Source organism: Rhynchophorus ferrugineus, unplaced genomic scaffold, assembly GCF_030347505.1.
Source record: "Rhynchophorus ferrugineus isolate W39M unplaced genomic scaffold, kcgeb_rfMv2 rfM1, whole genome shotgun sequence".
NCBI classification, from domain to species: domain Eukaryota; kingdom Metazoa; phylum Arthropoda; class Insecta; order Coleoptera; family Curculionidae; genus Rhynchophorus; species Rhynchophorus ferrugineus.
The window spans coordinates 84,839,942-84,861,049 of record NW_027472580.1 but is presented as its reverse complement, the minus strand read 5'-3'; the positions used below and the strand labels follow the sequence as shown (position 1 = coordinate 84,861,049).

Sequence of the window (21,108 nt, the reverse complement as noted above, 5' to 3'; positions counted from 1 at the left end):
TATGGCAAGATATATCTCTGCTTAGGGCAATAGAAAAAGTGCAAGTGGCAGTCAACAAAATCTACAAATGGGCGGAAAATTGGAAAATTCAACTTAATAGCTCCAAATTTGTCCACGTTAATTTTGTATTGAGGCGAAGTAATAAAAACTTAATTATATCACTCAATGGATGTCCAATTCCTCAAGCAAAATCAGCTAGATACCTTGGAATCTATCTTGGCAGTAGATTAAATTGGACGTTAGACGTTAGAGAGAAGCAAAACACATTAGAGCCAAAATAAAATAACTATACTGGTTAGTCGGAAGATACTCTCAACTTGATCTAAAATCAAAGAGGTTGATCTATAATACAATTATAAAGCCAATTTGGACCTATGGGATGCAAATATGGAGTTGCACTAAAAATTCAAATCAACTAGTCATACAACGCTGTCAAAACAAGGTTCTTCCATTGATTACCAATGCCTATCGCAATGTAACCAATGAAGAACTGCACGATGACCTGAAAATCAAATGGATTTGCAAAGTTATACAAGATTTCGTCTTGAAACACGAAAGAAGATTACTAAATCATACTAACGTGGAAGCAATACAACTGCTGGACAGCGCGCAGGATGTCAGGAGATTGAAGCGAACAAAACCATACGAACTTATATAAAGTGTATACATTTAGTGTAAACTGTAGCTATAAGTTATTATAATTTTATAATTGAGGAATACATATTGATGTATTTTCTCGCACTCGTCTTGCTTGTTAATTAATCCAAGTACATAGGAAAAGTAGTAATAAATTAATTGTAAATTAAGATTGTACTAAGCGTATCTAATAAAGATGTTATAAAAAAGTGGAATTTTGAGTGTTTTACTAATGCACTTCGCTGAACAACTATACAAGAACACATGGTTTGAGTCTGCCTCTTAGTTCGGTGCTGTCCAAGGGATACATGCTTTCCTCATGTCTTGTTGCGAATCTCTTAATTTTCTCTTGGGCGGTTGTAATTCTAAGGTTTCGGTGGTCCTTTTCAGTACTTTTATTCTGGAATGCCTGTATTATTTTGATATTACTTCTCGCCGAGCATCTTTATAACCAAATTCCATATGTTCATATAGATTTATTGAGAAATATAAAACAATGAAATTATTTGCGGAATTGAAACTCTAGAACATTGAAAGTGGTTTTTGTGCTTCAACCTACTGCTTCAACAACAAAACTGCAAATATTTTTGTATGAGTTTATAATCAGTTAAAATTAGATTTATTGAACTAAGAAAAAAAAAGGGTTTGGCGGACCATCAACAACAAAGGGCATAGGCATTAGGAATTCAATGTTATAATTATAATATATATTTATAGAGACGGAATTAGATCAATGCTTGTCTAAAGTGTTATAATCAAAGGAATGTGGCATTGGAAGAGAGATCGAAGCACACTTTTACCTAAGTATAATTTCCAGTATTTCCTAGGCAAAAGTTAGGACCATAAATTTTACTATATTTTATCTTATATTCCTTCAAAATAAATAAATCAAGATGATGATCATTTCTAACCCAATTTACAAAAACAAAACTAGGACACTTTCGAAGTGTAAATATGATGAATCAAAATACTTTTAAATATGTAAATATTTTCTATTTTTCGTGTATTAATGTTTGAATCCGACATGGATAAATTAGTAAATATTGATCTATACCAACAGTTTACCTAAAATTGATCTGATGGTGAGATTACAGATTTTCTTCAATTAATCACGACAAACCTACTGTCCTAATTAAGTGGTAAACAAGGTGCAAGGCAACCGTCTTTTGAGTCATTTTGTTTTCATGATAAAATACTAGTGATATCAATTATAATAACACAATGTTTACGCTCTATAAATACCCGTTGCTCTGATAAAAATAATGGAAATCGCCTCAGAGATGGAGGAAAACACTGAACAACAAACGAATAGACATATGTGATCAGTTTACTTTGCTTGGTTGAAGACAAACGGCACAATGCTGAATAGTAGCGCGTTTGTTGAGGTTTCTGTTGAAAGAGGTAAATATCACATATATTAATGTTTTGTTATTTTATTGAATAGTTAATTACTAAAAGGTTATTGTGTTTATTGAAATATTTCCGCTTTTTCTGTGCCCTAATATTTTTGAACGTCTAAGGAACGTTTCATCTCATGTCATCCACAAACTCTTTTATCATTTATAATCTGTAATATCTTATGTTTATTAAGATTTCATTCAGGATCAGTTGTATTAATTTATATTATATTTCGAGATAATTAAATTTCTTGAGTAAATTCATTTAAACTTATTATAGAAATGTTACTTTATTTGACAAAAAATGTTCTTCTGAAATGATACTTTTTGGAGCTCCTCTAACTATTTGCATCAGATGCTAAAAATAATTGTTATATCACTAGAATCTTGTGGAGGAGCAAACGCGAAAGCCACTTCGAAACTAACGTAAGATTATAAATTCACTAGCTACAAGTTAAATCTTTAAAGTGCCTTTTTCCCAATAGCAATGTTTTGGGCTATTTTTATATTTTCTGACTGAAAAACTGCTAGTTTTTATTTTTTCTAATAGCATAAGAATAAGAAGAAGAAGAAAGACAAAATCAAAAACGATTATTATTATTAAGTGCTTGCTTGTATTCTAATTATTTTCTCACTTTAAAAAGAAGTTTATTGAAAACATGTATGTAAACATGTTGTATAATATGTATTAAACAAATTATTTTTCATTATATTTTAAATATTTTCCATAATTTCTTCCGCAAACATACCGTACATGAAAGAAAAATGTTGATATCGCAGCGATCCAATCATTGATTAATTTTCGTAATTCCCTAAATCTTGCTCATATTACCGTATCCAAAGGTAAACTTAGCTCTCCAACTAATCCATAGCTTTTTATCACTACTCACAATACTCCACGTAATCTCTCTGTTTGTGACTAGTCAGCAATGTAACTTCGATATTAAAACGGTTCGAAATGGCACTGTCTGGTTCGGCTAATCTATCTCTGGATCCCTTGAAAGTTTCAGTTGGATTTTCGTCTAATGAGCCTTTGAACTTTTTTAGTCTTTCAAGCCTATGTTTCTCATCGAGAAAAAAATCGCTCTTAAATGATTGAAAGCAAAAGTGACCGATGTAGTATGACGAAACAGCTATAAGTTTCGAAAAATGTCTGACGGTCATCGGTAGCAGGTATCTTCACAACAAAGAACAAAAGTAATTAATAATGTTAATATTAATGTGATATTAATGGAAAAATAATTTTCAGCATTCCAGGATTAGCGCGTGTATGCACTGAATAAGTCAATAATAACTACTAAATGGAAAACTGTTTTTTTATGTATAGAAGTCCCAAAACCTTACAAATTAAAAGTTAGGTTAGGTTGTTCACATTTTCACTTGCTCACTTTCACTACTAGTTATCGCTGAATAATTTTATTAAATATCTCATTTTAACATCTCTAGTGGAACACATGTATGCATTTGCTAAGGTACATTTGCTAAGATTCCAGAAGTAACATAATACATAACTATTTTTTAATTATGTTAATTAAAAATTTTAATCTTTTAGTACTACTTTATGGTTCTCCCTATTATTTAAAATTGTTTTAAATAATTATAGCTTTAATCACTTAAATTTAAGAAAATTACAATTAATCATTAACAAAAACAATATGACTGTTTGCTCAGCTATAACAAAAGAAAATATTTATTATGTAAAACGAATTAGTTACAATACACCTGGATCTGCGCCCATACTGACTACCGTCTACGGCAAATTTAATAGAAGAGCCAAATACCACAATTTTTAGAAAGATCTAAGTATATATGACAACTTGTTATTCTTTCCATGTGGAATTCGAATATGTGAGAAGGAAAAATTAGTAATTGAAAATAAACAGCGGCTTTTCTTTATGTAATTTAATCAAGTACAATATTTTTACCCAAAAAATTTAACAGACTTCAACAAATAAATAAGGAACTCACTAAAAATTAAAGAATGATTAATCTTAGATTAGAGCACAAAAACAAACATTTTAAATAAAATATCTACATAATAATAGTTGTAATAACTAAATGAAAGTAAAAAAACGTCCTATTTTACCTATACTACTTACACACAATTTAGCGTAATACCTAACAAAACCTATTGATCTATTTACAATATTATTTTAACTACTTCCAAGTGACTACTTTGAAGTCGGTGCCGAACCCAAACAGTTATATTAATTTAGATTTGTTTTGTTGGTAATTTAATTTTTTGTATATATCACAAACTTACATTATTATTTTTGTATTATTTGGGCTTTGTTTTTTGACAATATTTTACTTCTCCCTATTTAGTGTTTGATATTTACTCAATAAATTATGCAGTATTTTATTTAATATTACAATCGGTAGCCAAGTAAAGGTACAGCTCATATGAGTAAAAATAGGAATAAAAAACAATGATTGAAAATAAGGAACGCTTCACGCCCCACGGTCCACTACTTAACCTAGATGATTTGACAAATATTCTACCTAAACAACGACAATAAGTTATTTTCCCCGGCGGAAATAAAACCCGCGACCTCCGTTTGGAAGCTAAACGCTTTTACCATTACACCATAGAAGTATTTGTCTCTAATATTTCTACGAAGTCTTATAAACTGTAGTTAATTCTTAAAAAGCAAAGTGAATGGCTTTTGCACTAAACGACTTTCGATTTTCCGTCACATTAGCTGAGCAATAAAATTATATACAAATATCAGATTATTCTGGAGAAAAAGTATATGAAAACTGTTTACGTGCTTTTGAAACTTGATTATTCTCCTCGATTTCCCGCATTTAGCCCAACAGATCCTGATTTGGCTCTAATAAGACCATCTTGGAAGTACACTCTTTCGAATGAAAAAATAATTTTGAAAATCGGCCCACAATTGACAGAGAAATCGGCGAATATACATTAAAAAATATTTCCGAAGTTAAAAAGAAGGTAAAATGGTTAACTATTAACGGTTATAAGTTTTTTAAATTTTGATTTAACAACAATATATCGATATTTTCCTTATCTTATACTAAAAGTTTATTAAACTTGTTATTTTAATATATATCTCTTTTTGTTATAGATATCGAAAGTATTAAAGCACATGAAAGTGATTTTGAAACAGCAATACATTTTGCTGGTAAGTATGTTAACTACTATTAGAAATTATAAAGTTAAAGCTAAAGTCATGGAAAAAGAAAATAAAAGGCAGGGGTTAGAACCCATTTATAATATAAGAAAACTCATCAAAATGTTTAGTATATTTATGTATATAGGGACAGAACTGACTATGTAAATAATAAAAATATAAATAAGGTTTTGGAAATATGTGAGATATAAAGGCTAATGTTCTTCAGAATGAAGGCGTATAGATCTCAATTTAATACACGAGAAAGTAACTTCTGAATTGACAGTGTCATATTGACAGGAATTGAGTTGTGTTTGTTCATAACTCTCCATCTAGAGAGATAGAAGTAGAAAATAAAAACAAAATAGGTCAAGTCAAACAAGAAGGTTTTATAGTTATTTCGAGATAGTTGCAAATCATGCTCTGGCCAATCTACTGTAATAAAACAATTAAACTTTTCGGGTATATACAACATTTTATAGAATCTTTTATTATTGGTATTATTGCATTGCATTATTGTTCGAAACATTTATTTTGCTTTAAGTAGGTTTCTTGTTATTTACATCAGCTGCTTCATTTGTAGGAAACCATTACATGTGTTTCTACTTCTTGATTTAAGTGGATTCCCATTTGATAGATGATAGATCGCAATTTGTGACAAAGAGTACTTCGAAACGCCACCTTGCTTGTTAATTTAGGTTTTTGTTTGTACTTGTAATTGCTCATACATCATACCAATCTCCCAGTAAACTATCTTAGAGAGGACTTACTCTGTAATATTCTCTAAGTTTAATACTAGTCAGTTGGTAGGCTTGATACAATGACTTAGGACCAACAATATGTCCAGGCAAAATGGAGATTAAAATAAATAAAATAATACTTTGTAGAATATTAGTATCAAGAACGCTTGCAAAACAATATGTTGATTTTTCAAAAGACTCCTTAAAATATTAAAATGAATTAAAATTTTTTGCTTTTATTTATTTATCAATGAATAAATTTATAATTAATAGACCGAGATATGCTTATATGTGCTTAAAAAAACATATAAATAGAATAAATAAGTACGTAACGGAAATATTTTGTTTGGAATCGTAGGTTTCGGAAAGTTCCAGCGAGCTCTTCTAATAATCACCGGGTTCATTTACGCCACATGTGCGATAAGCACGACGACATTGTCGTTTGTTCTACCCTCCGCACACTGCGATTTTGATTTAAACTCGGCCGATAAAGGAAAATTATCGGCCATGCCGTTAGTTGGTGAGTAAACGACCCGAAGATCAAGAAACCGTTTAAAACAAAAAAAAGAGCTGTCATCGATATCGCTTATTAAACGATCGATTGTTTTCCGTTTCAGGCATGTTGTTCGGATGCTGTTTGTGGGGGTCCTTGGCTGATGCACACGGACGCAAGATAACGATCGTGCTGTCGCTTCTCATGGATTTTCTTGCGGGATTCCTGTCGTCGTTCGTTAAGGATTTTAAATTATTCTTGATATGTCGTTTTTTTAATGGTTTTGGGTAAGTATTTCGAACAAAGAATAAATAATATTAGGTAAACAACGGTGGTACACCATCTGTCAAAGAATAAATAAGGAGCTTATTATAAAGTAAAAAATAATCAAACTTATATTTTTAACACAAAAAAAAAGTTTTAAAATTAAAGATATACATAATAATCGTTGTAATAACTAAACGAAAATAAACAAAAACCTTATTACACATATCTACTACATGTACTTGATGATCAGTATGGAGTCAGTGCCGACCAACAAATTAGATTTCTTTCGTTCATAATTTAATTTTGTCTTTATGTCACAAAATTATATTATTATTTTTGTATTGCTGGGTCCCGGCATCGACTTCAAAGTGATACATTTCAGCAATAATATTATAAACAAATATCTGATTATATTAGACTATAAAATATCAAAACTTAAGGTTTTTGTTCGATTTCCCCGGATTCCGCTATCAGATCCTGACTCGGATCAAATGGGATCACCTCGGAGGTGCACTCTTTCCAATAAAAAAAGAATTTTGAAAATCGGGCCATAACTGACGGAGAAATTGGCGAACATATATTTTAAAAAAATATACAGTCGAACATAGAACCTCCCCTTTTTTTTAAAGTCGGTTAAAAACTAGTTCTCTCGTCGTCGTTGGAAATCTTCTTCGACAGCTCTCGTAGGAAACTGTTTTTGGGTCCCTTTTTATTGTTTATTGTTGTTAATTCACTTTGCTCTGGTTTACTGATTGTTCACAGATGACGATTTCAGCTGGACTTTCTTGCGAATTAATGAAACACTTGACACTATTCGGAGAATTTTATTAATAAGCCAGAGGCCAGGTAGCGACAAGAAAATGTGGTCAAACACAGACAGGCGATATGACAGAGAGACTTAAAATACCGCCATAAAGCTATAAAATGCTGATATTATAAAAACAGCATTATGGGAAATAGTTATTAGAATCTTATAATCATAATTAATCATTGTACTCATTTATCTCTCTCTCTCTCTATAGATATTTATCTCTAAACGCGTCGCCATCAGATGGTGCCACGCTCGGACTATAAGGTGGGGATATAAACACCTCCATCGATGTGCGTGGCCTGACGTTGCCTTGTTAAAATACAATTCCTGTCCTAGCGACCAAACTTCTGAGTGATTCCTTTTCATGTCGTCGAACTATTCAGAGTACATATTTTAATTAATAATTTGGTCGTAGAGGAATAACTGATAATGTAAGATCGAGTATGATATGATGTAACATGTGGTTCATTGCCAATCCCTTCAAACGTACAGCAACGTTCTTAGCTTGGCCACAGTTTGTTCTAGCTCACCAAGATTCGTCCACGACCATTTTAATTGGCGCTGTCGTAAATACTCCACATTTCATCCTCACTTACCACCGATTTTAAAAATAGATCGATTGTTTGCGATTGAGCAGCGATTAATAGATGGACATTTAGTTAAAGCATTTGGCAGTCATGCAACCAGCTTTCTCTCCTATCCACATATTTTAAAATGGTAATAAATGGTTTTTGTGCAATGTTCGATTCTTGAACAATAGCAAAACATTGTTGCTATAAGATCAGATTTGCCCGTTTTCATGACTTTATCTATATTTTCGTCAATTGGACTTCCAGAGCGTTGTAAATATTTAATACAGGTGTTTGATTGGCGGTTACAGCATAGCAACATTCACACTATTCACCTTTCCGATCGCCTGGATTGTATTTCCATCTTCAAAAAAAAAATACAATGCAGTTTGCAGATGGCACTATTTCAGATGAGTTCAAAGTAAAACAGTAAATGTAACTTTTTTAATGTAATCTACTGTAAATCGACGGAACTATTGCAGCTAAATAATTTAATAACATATACGTCTATCAACTACTAGAAAATGTTATTATATCTAATATAATATGTTGACATTTAATATATGGAAGCTTTCTCTGGTATTTATTTATGAACGAGTGATAGATGAATATTATATATAGAACTATAGAATTTCAGTATTTTCGTGTATTAAGTACAAGTAATCTTCTCAAGAATTCAACAAACCCTAAACGTTTGTAAAACTGTTAAAATTTTTTTTACTATTATGTAATTATTACATTGTTACTGGTCGTTTTCGACTAACTTACTCTATGTATATAACTAGAAGGACTCCTCTGCCCTATTTCAGTTTCTGCTGAAATAATGCTTATACATGTCAGTGCTGTATTTTTTATTATATGCACCTCACTGCACAACACTATACAAGATCAGACAGTCTGATTCTTTTGAGTCTGTGTGCTGTTCTGGTGGTATTTTTGCAATTCTCTCGATTTCTTGACTGACTGTGGGTATCTGAAGGTATCGATGAAGGTAACCAATCCTATAGTCTCAGGACTTTGTTGTGAAAAATGTGTATTTTATTTATGTTACTCTTTGCAAAATATCCCCACAATTGAACTCCGTATGTCCATATAGGTTTCAGTATTTGCATATATAATAGCAATTTAATATTTACTGATAATTGTGATTTTCTTCCAATTAGTCAGTAAATTTTCCTATATTTCAATTCTAATTCTTTTCTTTCCTTCTTTATATGATACTTCCAGCGAAGTTTTGCATCAAGATTAATTTCGAGATATTTAACGTTGTTGCTATATGGAGTATTATTTACTGTTATTCGTACTTGTACGGTCTGTTTATAGGTGAACTGCACATGTACCGATTTACTTTCATTAATACCATCAACAACTAAAGACCATTGAGGTCATCCTGAACGGTAAAATCTAAGAATATTTGAAACCTTGAAATAACGCGATAATATATAATCAGAGTACAGATTGTGTGCGGTCTATAAACTCAATCAGCAGATATATTTGTGTCAAGGCTAAATTATCACATTACCACATTGTCATTGGTTGACAAATAATGCAAAAATATTTAATAGCCAGAAAAGTCGTAGTGAAACATTATTGAAAATAATTAAAAATATCATGAATGCAATTAGTCGATTGTCTATTTCTTTGAAAATATATACAAGCATTTTATTTGTAATCATACCCAGCTCAACAACTATATTTCATAACTCGCTTAAAATCTATATAATAAGGTCTTACCAAGTCCAAGAAATGGTGCTTACTTTTTTATATATTCTAACTGCTGTATTACATAACACAATCATAATAATTTTTTGATACATCCAGAATAAATAAAGAAATGATTTAAATTAATGGTTCTAAACTATCTATATGTTTACAGGTAATATTGAAGAAGCGTTCAAAATTGTATTTTCGATGTTCTTTAGATTTGTTGTTTGATTTTAAGAAATACTCTCCCAAAATCCATCAAACACCTTTAAAAATTTATCACAAGTGATAGTAATGTTGCTTAATCATATCACAACTATCAGGCTTGGTTTTCTCGGCTTGGATTGGATGATTCAAAAGTTTTGATTTTGATGTCAATGGCAAAGAACGACCTGGATGACCAAAAATGCTTTTGAATATAGTTGTTTTGTTATCTGCCAGGTAAAAGATTCTTTATAGTATTGTAGTTGGCGAGGAAAAGTAATTCCACTACGATAAACCCAAGTGCCAAAAGTCATAGTGCTAAACAAAGATAGTCATCCATATCAACACTAAAACCGAATATTTATGCCCAGAAAGTTTTGTTGTGCATATGATGACATCAGCAAAGTGCCAACAAGCTGCTGAAACGAATAATACTATTACTGAAAATGTCTTCCTATGTCAACTGAAAAAGACCGGACACAGTGAGTAACAGATGCAAAGTAATTCTATTGCAAGGCAACGTACAGTCACATATTGGAAACGTGGTGAACACTATTGCAGCTTGAATGGATAATTCTGCAGTATTCGGCATACCAACCATAGCCTTTTGATTACCATTTGTTCAAGTGTATGTAACGTGGCTTGACTGGCAAACATTTACGATGTTATGCTACCAGAAAAATGGTAAAAATTTGTAGAAATTATAATTTTTTTATTAATTATATCTTACATTATGTATGCTTACTAAAATCTTAATTTAAAAATTAATTTATAACTACTGTTCCGTTGTACTTGCCTTAACACATTAGTATGTATTTCGCAAATTAAAATAAAACTAATCTATTTAAGGTAAAGTTAATAATACACATATACACTAAACAAGTTCGTGCGGTTTGAGTCGCTTAAATCTTCTGATTTCCTGCGTGTTGTCCAGCTGTATTGTTTACACTTTGCTGTGATTTAGTAAACTTATTTCATGTTTTAAGGTGAAACCTTGTATCACTTCGTGTATCCATTTGATTTCGAGGACATCGTGCAGCTTTTCGTTGGTTATGTAGCGATGAGCATTGGTAATTAATCATAGAACTGTGGTTTACACGTTAGATTACTAGTTAGTTTGATGTCTTAGCGCAACCCCATATCTGCACCTCATAGGTCCATATTGGCATTATGATTGACTAATAAACCAATCTCTGTGATTTTAGGTCAAGTTGAGAGTATCTTCCAACTAACCAGTACAGTTGCTTGACATTGAGCCTAATATGCTCTGTTTTTTGTTTAACATGGTGTTTCCAGTTTAACCTACCATCGAGATATATTTTGAGGTATTTGACTTATTTTTCAGTCTCTAGTCGATTTGTAGATCTTGTTGACTGCTACCTGTACTTTTTCTACGGTCTTAGCCAGAGATACGTCTTTTGCCAAGATAACTGTGTCATCGGCAAATGTTCCATGTACCGTTTCTTTTGTTGTTGGGATATTAGCAGCATAGAGCAGATATAGGGGTTGTCCCAAGATGCTACTCTGTGGAGTTCCAGCCGAAATAGGTTTAAGTGTTGAGAATATCATTTCATGCAAGACTGGAGAAATTTTCGTTCGAAAAAATATGATTCCAGCAGGAGATAGCAATTTCACGTTCAAAAGCTTGTGAGACGTCCAGGAATATTGCTGGGCAGTATTTCTTTTCTTCGAATGCCTTTTCTACAAGGTCTTAACTCTACGAAGGTTGAGACCGAACTGTAAAAAATAATGTAAAATATTTTAATTAATAAATATTATACAAAATTTTCTATATAACTGACTTTAACAATAACAATTTTTACATAGAAGGTGTGGATGAGGTTTTCAAAATTTTGAGATAAATATTTAAATTTTTTAAAACTGAAAACTAATAATGCGTCACCTTTTTTAGGATAATTGGTGCCACCAGTATTATATTTTCATATTTAGGTGAATTTTTGTCGGTGAAAGATAGAGATAGATTATTATCAAGACTGGAAATTTTCTGGACCATCGGAACTATTATTTTACCAGGTACGTTCATCTGTACATATTTCATTTAATGTTTATCAACGCTTAATATATGAATGTTTACGTATAATTAACATATACATTGTGTCAAAAAGCTATTATTCACAGTTACAATACACTCGACAATCAGTCAACAATCATTTATAAGATATTATAAGATATTATATATAAGATTAATAATCTATTGGTGATAGAATTTCGTCTAAAGACCACCAAGTGTACCAAGGGTTCCGATTTAGGAAGTAGAGAAATCTTTTTAAAAAATTTAAAAAATTAGTTATTTTAAAAATTTGTAAAACAGAAACACTAAAAGCAAATAATTGTTCTTGCTTTCACTTCTGGAGTATAAAAAATAATTCTCGAAATATAAAATATTTTATTACTCCAAATCAATTATGAATTGCTGTTCATTTTTGACAAAATGTATATTGTACCAAATATTAACCACAAAACTAATATTTTTCCAATAATATTATAATATATTTTCATATTCATATGTTAATTAAAATTAATTAATAATTTTGAGTTGCAGCAAAATCTACGCAAAACGGAACATGCTTCAATACGTATGTGTTACCAAACTATTTTAGGTTGTTTATTTTGTTGTAACTCCATTAGAATCATTTAAAGAAACATAAATTGTTGTATTTCAGGTGTGGCCTGGGCGTTCCTCGGTCAAAAATCCGACGACATCATGATATACAGTGATGATTCTAGTCAATGGAGAATATTTGTCTTAATTTGTAGTTTACCGAGCGCTTGTAGCGTCGTATTGTTGTGCTTTTTACCGGAAACGCCCAAATTTCTGATAACTAAGAGAAGATTTGACAACGCAATGATGGTGTTTCAGAAAATATATGCTTGCAATACTGGAAATAACATGAAACATTATCCGGTAAGTAATGAAAAATATTAACACAACACACGTGCATCAAGCGAATTTTATCTACACTTTTGTAACAAGGGGCCTAAAAACCAAATCAAGGTATTTTAAAATATCTTAAAATAGTCAATGCTGCTGCTAATGCTGCTAGTTTATAATAGTAACATATTTATGCGAATGTAAATGTTACAAATACGCGACGAATTTGTCAAATGAACGGCTCATATGAGTTGTCAATAGCAACTATTTAAATGAAACAACTTTCATGATTTTGCAACAGTGTGGAATATTTATTATCGATTTAATTTAACGAAGGAAAAGATTGAATTAGAACGTATCTCATTGAAGTATTTTGATGATCAAACATGAAATATTGGACAGCAGAACATTAACATGGCTGTAAATAATATTTGAGTAATCATTCTTTTAAAATAATAAATAAGAGTAATATAGCAAAAATAAAAAATGTAATTTTGAAAGTATAAATCTAGATCCTTGATCAATTAAATCTGCTTTGTCATGCTGATAGAATATTTAGGATTCAAATTATCAGAAACTTTTCATGATAACTGGATTAGTGCTTTTTTTTTGTTTCAACCGTTAGATATTTTATTAACCCAGCTCTATCTTCAAGTTCCTACTCTACTTTATTATTATTAGTTATGTAGCGGCGTGTAATTTGAATTTCGTGCGTTCTTGATGTTGGGAATAGTGTTCAGTGAATAGCAACATAGAATGAATGTGAATAGTGAAGATTCCTGAAAAATACTGGAATTTGAGAAGACATAAAACGAATGTTCAAGACCCTTATCTTGTCTACATTGTGTTATCCATTAGTGCTGCTAAATAAATTTATTTCTGTTGGAGTTTGAATTTTAATAAACTAGACTGCATAGTTACATATTACGGTATAATAATCTCTTTACGCGTATAGTTTTACTACAACCGTTTTACCATAAGCACTAAACATTGTAGCTCTTTTTGATTACCCTCCAATCTTCGAAAAAGTTGCTTTCTTATAATGAACATCATATCTCAATGTCAATAATCAATATTATTAATAATAGGACGATCCAAAAATGTCTCAGAATTTGTCGCCACAATTTACACATTCACAACAACTTGTATTCAATATTGTGTATGATATGAAATGGCACAACACTGAAGTCATAATATAATCTGAATTTTCTATTGAATAAATGAAATTTTAAAAATCGGCATCATGATATATTATTGGCTACTTTTTCCTTGGGCTCTATAAAACAGCCATAGTGGAATATTATTAAAAAGCAACATTATTGGAAAGACAAACCAATAGTTATTTTAAATACAATACAAATAGTATATAAATTTTACTTAAATATAATGATAACAGGTCATTTGAAAGTCCCCGGACTACCATAGTAGAGCACATTTTTTAGCAAAATTACTTTTTTTTTGTTCTACATAATTCCTTTCAAGGGTGATACACTGATTATAGTGACCCTCCATCGATTTTGACCATTTTTGCAGTACGGTTTGTCCTTTGCTTCACAATAGGGCTCAGTTTCGGCCTCACCTTTTCATTCGACAAAAATTTCTTCCCGGCGAGCATTCTTTCGAGATCTAAGAACAGGAAATGGTCGCTGGGGGCCAGATGTGGAGAATACGGTGAGGAAACAATTCGAAACCTAATTCATGGATTTTTGCCATCGTTTTCACTGACTTGTGACACGGTGCATTGTTTTGGTGAAGCAACACTTTATTTTTCAAACGGTCCAATAATGCTATGTGATAGTCGCCTTTGATGGTCCTTCCTTTTTCAAGGAAGTCAATTAAAATTATTCCATGCGCATCCCAAAATACAGATGCCATAACCTTGCCAGCCGACTGTTACCTTTTCCCAGGTTTTGGAGCGGGTTCATCGTGTGCAGTCCACTCGGATGACTGTCGATTATACTTCGAAGTGAAATGGTGGACCCATGTTTCATCCGTTGTCACATATCGACGCACAAACTCGGGTTTATTGCGCTTGATCATCTTTGAACGCTGCCTCCAATAATTAACTCGTCGTTATTTTTGGCCAAAAGTCAACTCTCGCGGCACCCACTTTGCATAGAGCTTTCTCATACCCAAACATTGATAAATGTTATGATGTATACGTTTAGTTGATATCTTTAAAGTGTCTGCTATTTCATTCAATTTCAACTTACGGTCATTCAAAATCATTTTGTGGATTTTTTAATGTTTTCGTCGGCAACAACCTGTTTTGAGCGTCCACTGCGTTTATCGTTTTCGGTGCTCATTTCACCACGTCTAAACTTAGCATACCAATCCCTGATGGTTGATTTTCCTGGGGCAGTGTCCGGAAACTCGGCATCAAGCCAAGTTTTTGCTTCAACTGTATTTTTTCCCTTCAACAATAAAACATCGACAAAAGTTTCTAAAATCAACAAATATAGAAAAAAATTTAATAGTTTTTAGAATACATACTTTATATACCTTTTGCTCTAAGGCTATGAAAATAGATTTGTTATTTCGGAATATATTAATGGTTCAAATTGAAACTCCACATTTTACAAGAGATGGCGCCAATGAAAATTGGTGGCTCAATATGATGGACGAGAATTGGATTATCAATGCAAAACGTTGGTCTACAATTCCTCATAGTTGCTTTTGAGAATTAAATAGAGCATAATATACTTGTAAGTCAGTAAAGGGATACATTAAAAAACATCGTGGTCCGGTAGATTGAATGTATTGCTGTCGCGTGCGTCCCCACTGCTAGAAATATTTAAATATTTTCAGTGTTGCTTGGGACGTCGTGAGTATATTCGTATCTTAATTATAACCAAACTTCTGATATTGGCATAGTATTAGTCCTCAAGACGTAAAATATCCTATCTATTATTTTTTTAATTAAATGGTAATATTCATAAGTTTCATATTAACCTATATATACCATAGAGGTATATATAGTAAAAATAACCCTTAAAAAACAGTAAGATGATATTAATTTACAAAACACTTTATAGATGGTAAAAAGAAAAATGGAGCATAATATTAAATTTTTATTTATAAATTAAAGAATATAAAGCAACATACAATATAATACTTAACTATGCCATAAACATTTACTAAACTACCATATATTTGGATAATACAATTGTACTATATATAAATAAAATTTTACAATAATTTCCTTGTAGATACATTCCTTTATATTTCTCGCACTGTTTACTAATTAATTATAACACAATAAAAGTTGCAATAGAACATTTTTCCAAATAAAGGCAATATATTTAATGGAAAAGGGCTTACTCACTAAAAAACAACCACTATATTTAATGAAATCAAAACTCAAGTACCTAAAAACTCAATGATGTTAATATTTTGTGCTTTTTTAGTATATATATTTCCTTTTTTATCTTTCAAGTATTTTCTTTTATTTCTTATTAGATCTGTTTTTCTCTTCTTTGATATTTGGCAGATTTCTCTTCGTTATCAACCAATTATACAGCTGTAACAAGTACAATGTTTTCCCAAATAACTACCTTTCCAGGATTAAGGGTATGCAATCTTTTCCTGCACTTTTGCAATGCCTATAAACTGGACGATTAATTGATGTTACTTAAGTATACAATTCTCTATTACCTTGTCAAAATTCATTGATGAGAGTGATTCTGAGATTCATATCGGCTACTTGTACTTATACGTAAGACAATAATCACATCAATACTTTTATGGAAATTACTACCTTGGCAATTACTGCTTATACAGTTTTATAGTAAGCTTATTCACTTCTTGTTCTCTACAAAATTCTTTAAGCAAATTTTTTTCTTTATCGCCCTGTGCCTTCCAACTTGTGCCTTTTAATAAGCTTATTCACTTTTTTTCCAACAACAAAATAAAGATTAGATTGTTTAACATCGGTATCCATAATCCAACAAAGATGCTTCCAAAATTCAGTATGTATGGATACTAAATCATTAAGTTAAGGATACAGAAAAGGCACATAATCCTTTTTGTCCTCGGCTTTAGTTGTGCAGCAAGCCCATGGGTGAAATGCATATGTCTGTTTCCTTACATACACTGCAAAATTTAAGTCATTTAATTAATTTATCCTATTTGTAACAACTGAAGCTAAACTTACCTTTGACTCTCTATTTTTGTAATTCTATTAAAATGCTAAAAAGTAAAAGGCCTTCTTTTTAAGTAAAAAGAACATATAATAACTTTATGAAAAGCCATACAAACGCCTTAATAATTAAACAAATAAATGCAAAACGTTTAATCAGAGCAATACGGTACGTCGCTATTTCTTTTGAGGAATGCATGTCTTCCAATACCATACAGTGTTGCCAAATTTAAAGGCAAGAACTATATATTAACGACATACTAAAAAAACGTATCTACTCTATTATTATTTTTGTCTCAAAACAAAATATAAAAGTTAATGTCAGAAATTATTGTTAAATATATTATTTTTCTAAAATAAAATACATCCATAAAGGAAATAGCCTAGCTGTAAATTTGGCAACATCGACTTTTGGCTTTTCGTCTTGCGGCGAATAGATTGTGCCGACGAATATACGAATAGTACCGAAAGTAGCCGAATCTCCGGACCACGATGATTTTTAATGTATACTCATTTTAAAGCTCTAATATAAATCGTTAATGCTTACTTTGCAGAAAAAGCGATAATTTTATATCAGAATCAGCAGTTATATATTCCATTAATCAATAAAATACATATTTCATAAATTCCTTGTCTTACAGGTGCAAAGCTTGGAAATTGAAGACAACAATAATAAACTAACGGAGGAATGTGACAATTCAACGTCGCAGAGAACCTTTAAAAAAACCGTGAACGAAATACATCAGTTAATAAAAAGTCTTTCAAATCATCAGTATTTAAAATATTTGGGTATTACTTGCTTTGCAGATTTTGGCCTTATGGCAAGGTTTGATAAAATATTTTATAAAACAATTTACGCTATTCTATAAAAATGACTTTGTTTAGTTATTATACGTTGGTAATGTGGTTCCCCGAAATATTCAAGAGATTCAACGAGCAAGAAGAATCAGGCAAAATTAACAATATCACTGGGTTATGTTCCATATCGCACGCCAACAAATTTGACGACACGGAATCCGAATGTAATCCATTCATCGATCGCAAAGTTTTCTTGGAGACCTTATTCATTTCCCTTAGTTGCATTCCTACATCGGTTTCACTCAGTTTCTTCGTTTCGAAACTGGGAAAGAAAATAATTCTAGGTAGGTCACGGTTTCAGGATAGTTTTATTTTTTCTTGATGAATTTTATTCTTTCAGTTTACAGTTTATTTATTTCCGGTCTCATGGCGATGGCTTTAAACTGGGTTGGAAACACCGTTCAAATTTTGGCCCTTTCCTGCTTATTTGAAGCGCTAACCAGCGTTTTGGAAACTGTGCTTTTTTGTGTGATAGTAGATTTTTTCCCAACTAATTTAAGGTATGTAAAAATGGTTACAAGTATATACAGGAATACTTATGCACTGAAGCCGAACTTATGAATAATAATTTCAATGAAACAACGCATATATAACACGCAGTAACTCAGGCAAAAGTTATTGTGCTTTGAAAATGGAGATTCAATATTTCATTATCTCCACATTTTTCTGTTTTAACCCGAAAGCTATTTTAACGTTGTTTTCCATCAATTCTCTCGCACTATATCGTACATACGTTCAGTGGTTAGGTAGAGATTGAGAGATTGGTTAATAGTGAGTAAATAGAGCTTCAGAAGGGACTTTTAAAAGGCACTAGGTTTAAGTTTTTGACTGGTATAGAATTATGATTTTTCCAGGAAAGAAACAAAGTCATGGAACAAAGTTTTTCAGCTACCAATTATATATTACTAACATAAGCAGGCAACTGTTAATAACTGTGAATGTTTCAAAAATATGTTTCTTAATTTGTTATCTTATATATATAATTGAAAATCAAATGGAAATAACTGAAATTATATTAAATGCTTTTTGAATATATTCTATTACTAATGTGGATAATTAATACCAAATACAACGTATATTTTAACCACGTATTTTTCAGAGCGTTTTCATTGACAATTACTGCAACATTTGGAAGATTCGGAGCTATTTTCGGGAACCTGATATTTGGTATCCTGTTGGATCTCAACTGCATAGTCCCAGTCTATCTGTTCGGCTTGCTTCTGATTTGTAGTGGTGCCATGTGCTTGGCTATACCAAGAAACGAAAACTATATTGTTCTTTAATAATTAATAATTGTATCGTGATCATTAACTTGAAGTGATATAAATTGTACTTAAATATTTATGATAGTATAATATATTGGCCTATTAAATAATTTGAAACTATTTTCCTGTTAAAATATCCTTTAAGCATTTTCTTAAACAATATAGAGAGCTATAATACACATAATTTTTACCCTTAAATATATTGAAGACTAAATGATTTTAATGCTGAATATGAAATGTAATGGTTTCATTATTTTTAAGTTGAAACCTAACTGGAAACAGAATATTACCCTATTATTCATATTAATGCACAGTATATCTAAAAAACAGACTAAAACATTGATAATCATTATCATTTATTCGCATTCATTATCATAATGCAAACAAAACAAAAACAAACTCAATATCCGGGATAATTATTCACCTGTTTATTATGATAATAGGACGAACAAAGTTGACTTTATAAAATTACATAATTTCATATTTTAGTTTCGAAAAACAGAAAAGTCGCTTTTTAATTAACTGACATAAAACATATAATAACATTTGAAAGCTGAGAAACATAAACACAAGAATGTGTCTCAAATATATGTAATATTTGTGTTTGTGGCAATTTATGCAAACGTTTGCCAACTCCAAATGTAAACTGTTGTATAGAATTGATGAAATTGGAGCACTGTACCAGAGAACAGCACATTTTAAACAAGCAGTAAATAATGTTTACAGTAACATCTTATAGAACATTTCGTCACTTATTTATTTATATCATCCAGTCATAATTTGTAATATTTTTGTGAAATAGAGAAGGTCAGGCTTCCATACTCTATTTATCAAAAACTACCTTTTAAATGAAAAATATCTACAAATCACATGATATTCAAACTAACAGCTGGTTACAAATAAATTATTTTAGAAACAGATAATTTTTTTAATAATATTTATGAGGGTCGTTAAAATTAACAGCTATGAGAGTGATGCTATTACAATTAAAAAAGTAAAGTAAGTAAAACTAATATTAAATTCTAAAAGTTCATCATTTGTACATACGGTAAATATTCAATGGATATTAATCCGGTAAATCCAGTAAACTGTATATATAAGTAACTATTCTTCTCAGTAATGAAATTTTCCCAGGGCTACCAGATCCAACAAAAAAAAAAAACAAAAGTTCTGAAAATTTTTATTTTCCAGTTATTTATTATCAATAGCGGTTGCTTGTACTTCTCAAAAAACAAATCCAAAGTTAAATGTATAACATATACTCGACCATTTTATTTTCATTCAATAAGGGATATACATGAAAAATTTTTACTAATTCTTTTATCACGCAAGGTTCTTATTCAATTACTCTTTATTTTATCTACCATCATAACAAATTATCTACCTCAAACAATATAAGTTAGGGAATCGAAAGGGATAAAAACGTAACATTTTAAAGGTGCTTTTAATTATTATATTTCAAAAAAAGAGAAATGGCGATTTTACCGATGCCACTACCGGCCGAATCACATTTCAATGTGAACGAAACCCTTAATTATCAATATTTAACTCGTCTTATCACTAACCAAACATAAACAAACCGATTTTCTAGAACAATAATGGTCCTAGCTGACTTTTGGTTGATTATTTCTGTCTAATGTGGACTGATCTTAAATATTTCTTGATAAATCACCTATTGGATATGCTTTCTTTATAGCAATAAGGCATTTTCGCGAAATAATTTTAATAAGAAAACTAATATTATAAATAATATAATTGTAAAGTTATTGCCTCTGCTGCTCGCATGAATCTACTATAACATTTAAAAGAGTTAGTCATAAAGCCTTTTCGCATTCCGTAAAATTGTATTACTAGTATTACCAGTAATCGAATGAAAAACTATTCCTGCAAAATAGACTAGCAAAATCGATTGACAGATGCAACATCATCATCTTGCATGACAATGTTATACTATACTTTACAAAAGCTATGAAGGATACAATATTGCAACTAGAATAGA

At 31.0% G+C, this 21,108-nt stretch overlaps 1 protein-coding gene across 1 annotated transcript; it reads left to right on the top strand.

The window, feature by feature from the left end:
* Window positions 1-1,879: 1,879 nt before the first annotated feature.
* LOC143191248 (synaptic vesicle glycoprotein 2C) lies at window positions 1,880-19,219 on the top strand. Its single transcript, XM_076396138.1, has 10 exons — window positions 1,880-2,037; window positions 5,123-5,179; window positions 6,266-6,427; window positions 6,525-6,687; window positions 11,868-11,989; window positions 12,640-12,881; window positions 17,628-17,812; window positions 17,872-18,128; window positions 18,185-18,344; window positions 18,944-19,219. Exons 1-10 carry the CDS (start codon window positions 1,995-1,997, stop codon window positions 19,125-19,127), a joined length of 1,575 nt encoding a protein of 524 aa, XP_076252253.1. The 5' UTR covers window positions 1,880-1,994; the 3' UTR covers window positions 19,128-19,219.
* Window positions 19,220-21,108: the final 1,889 nt, after the last annotated feature.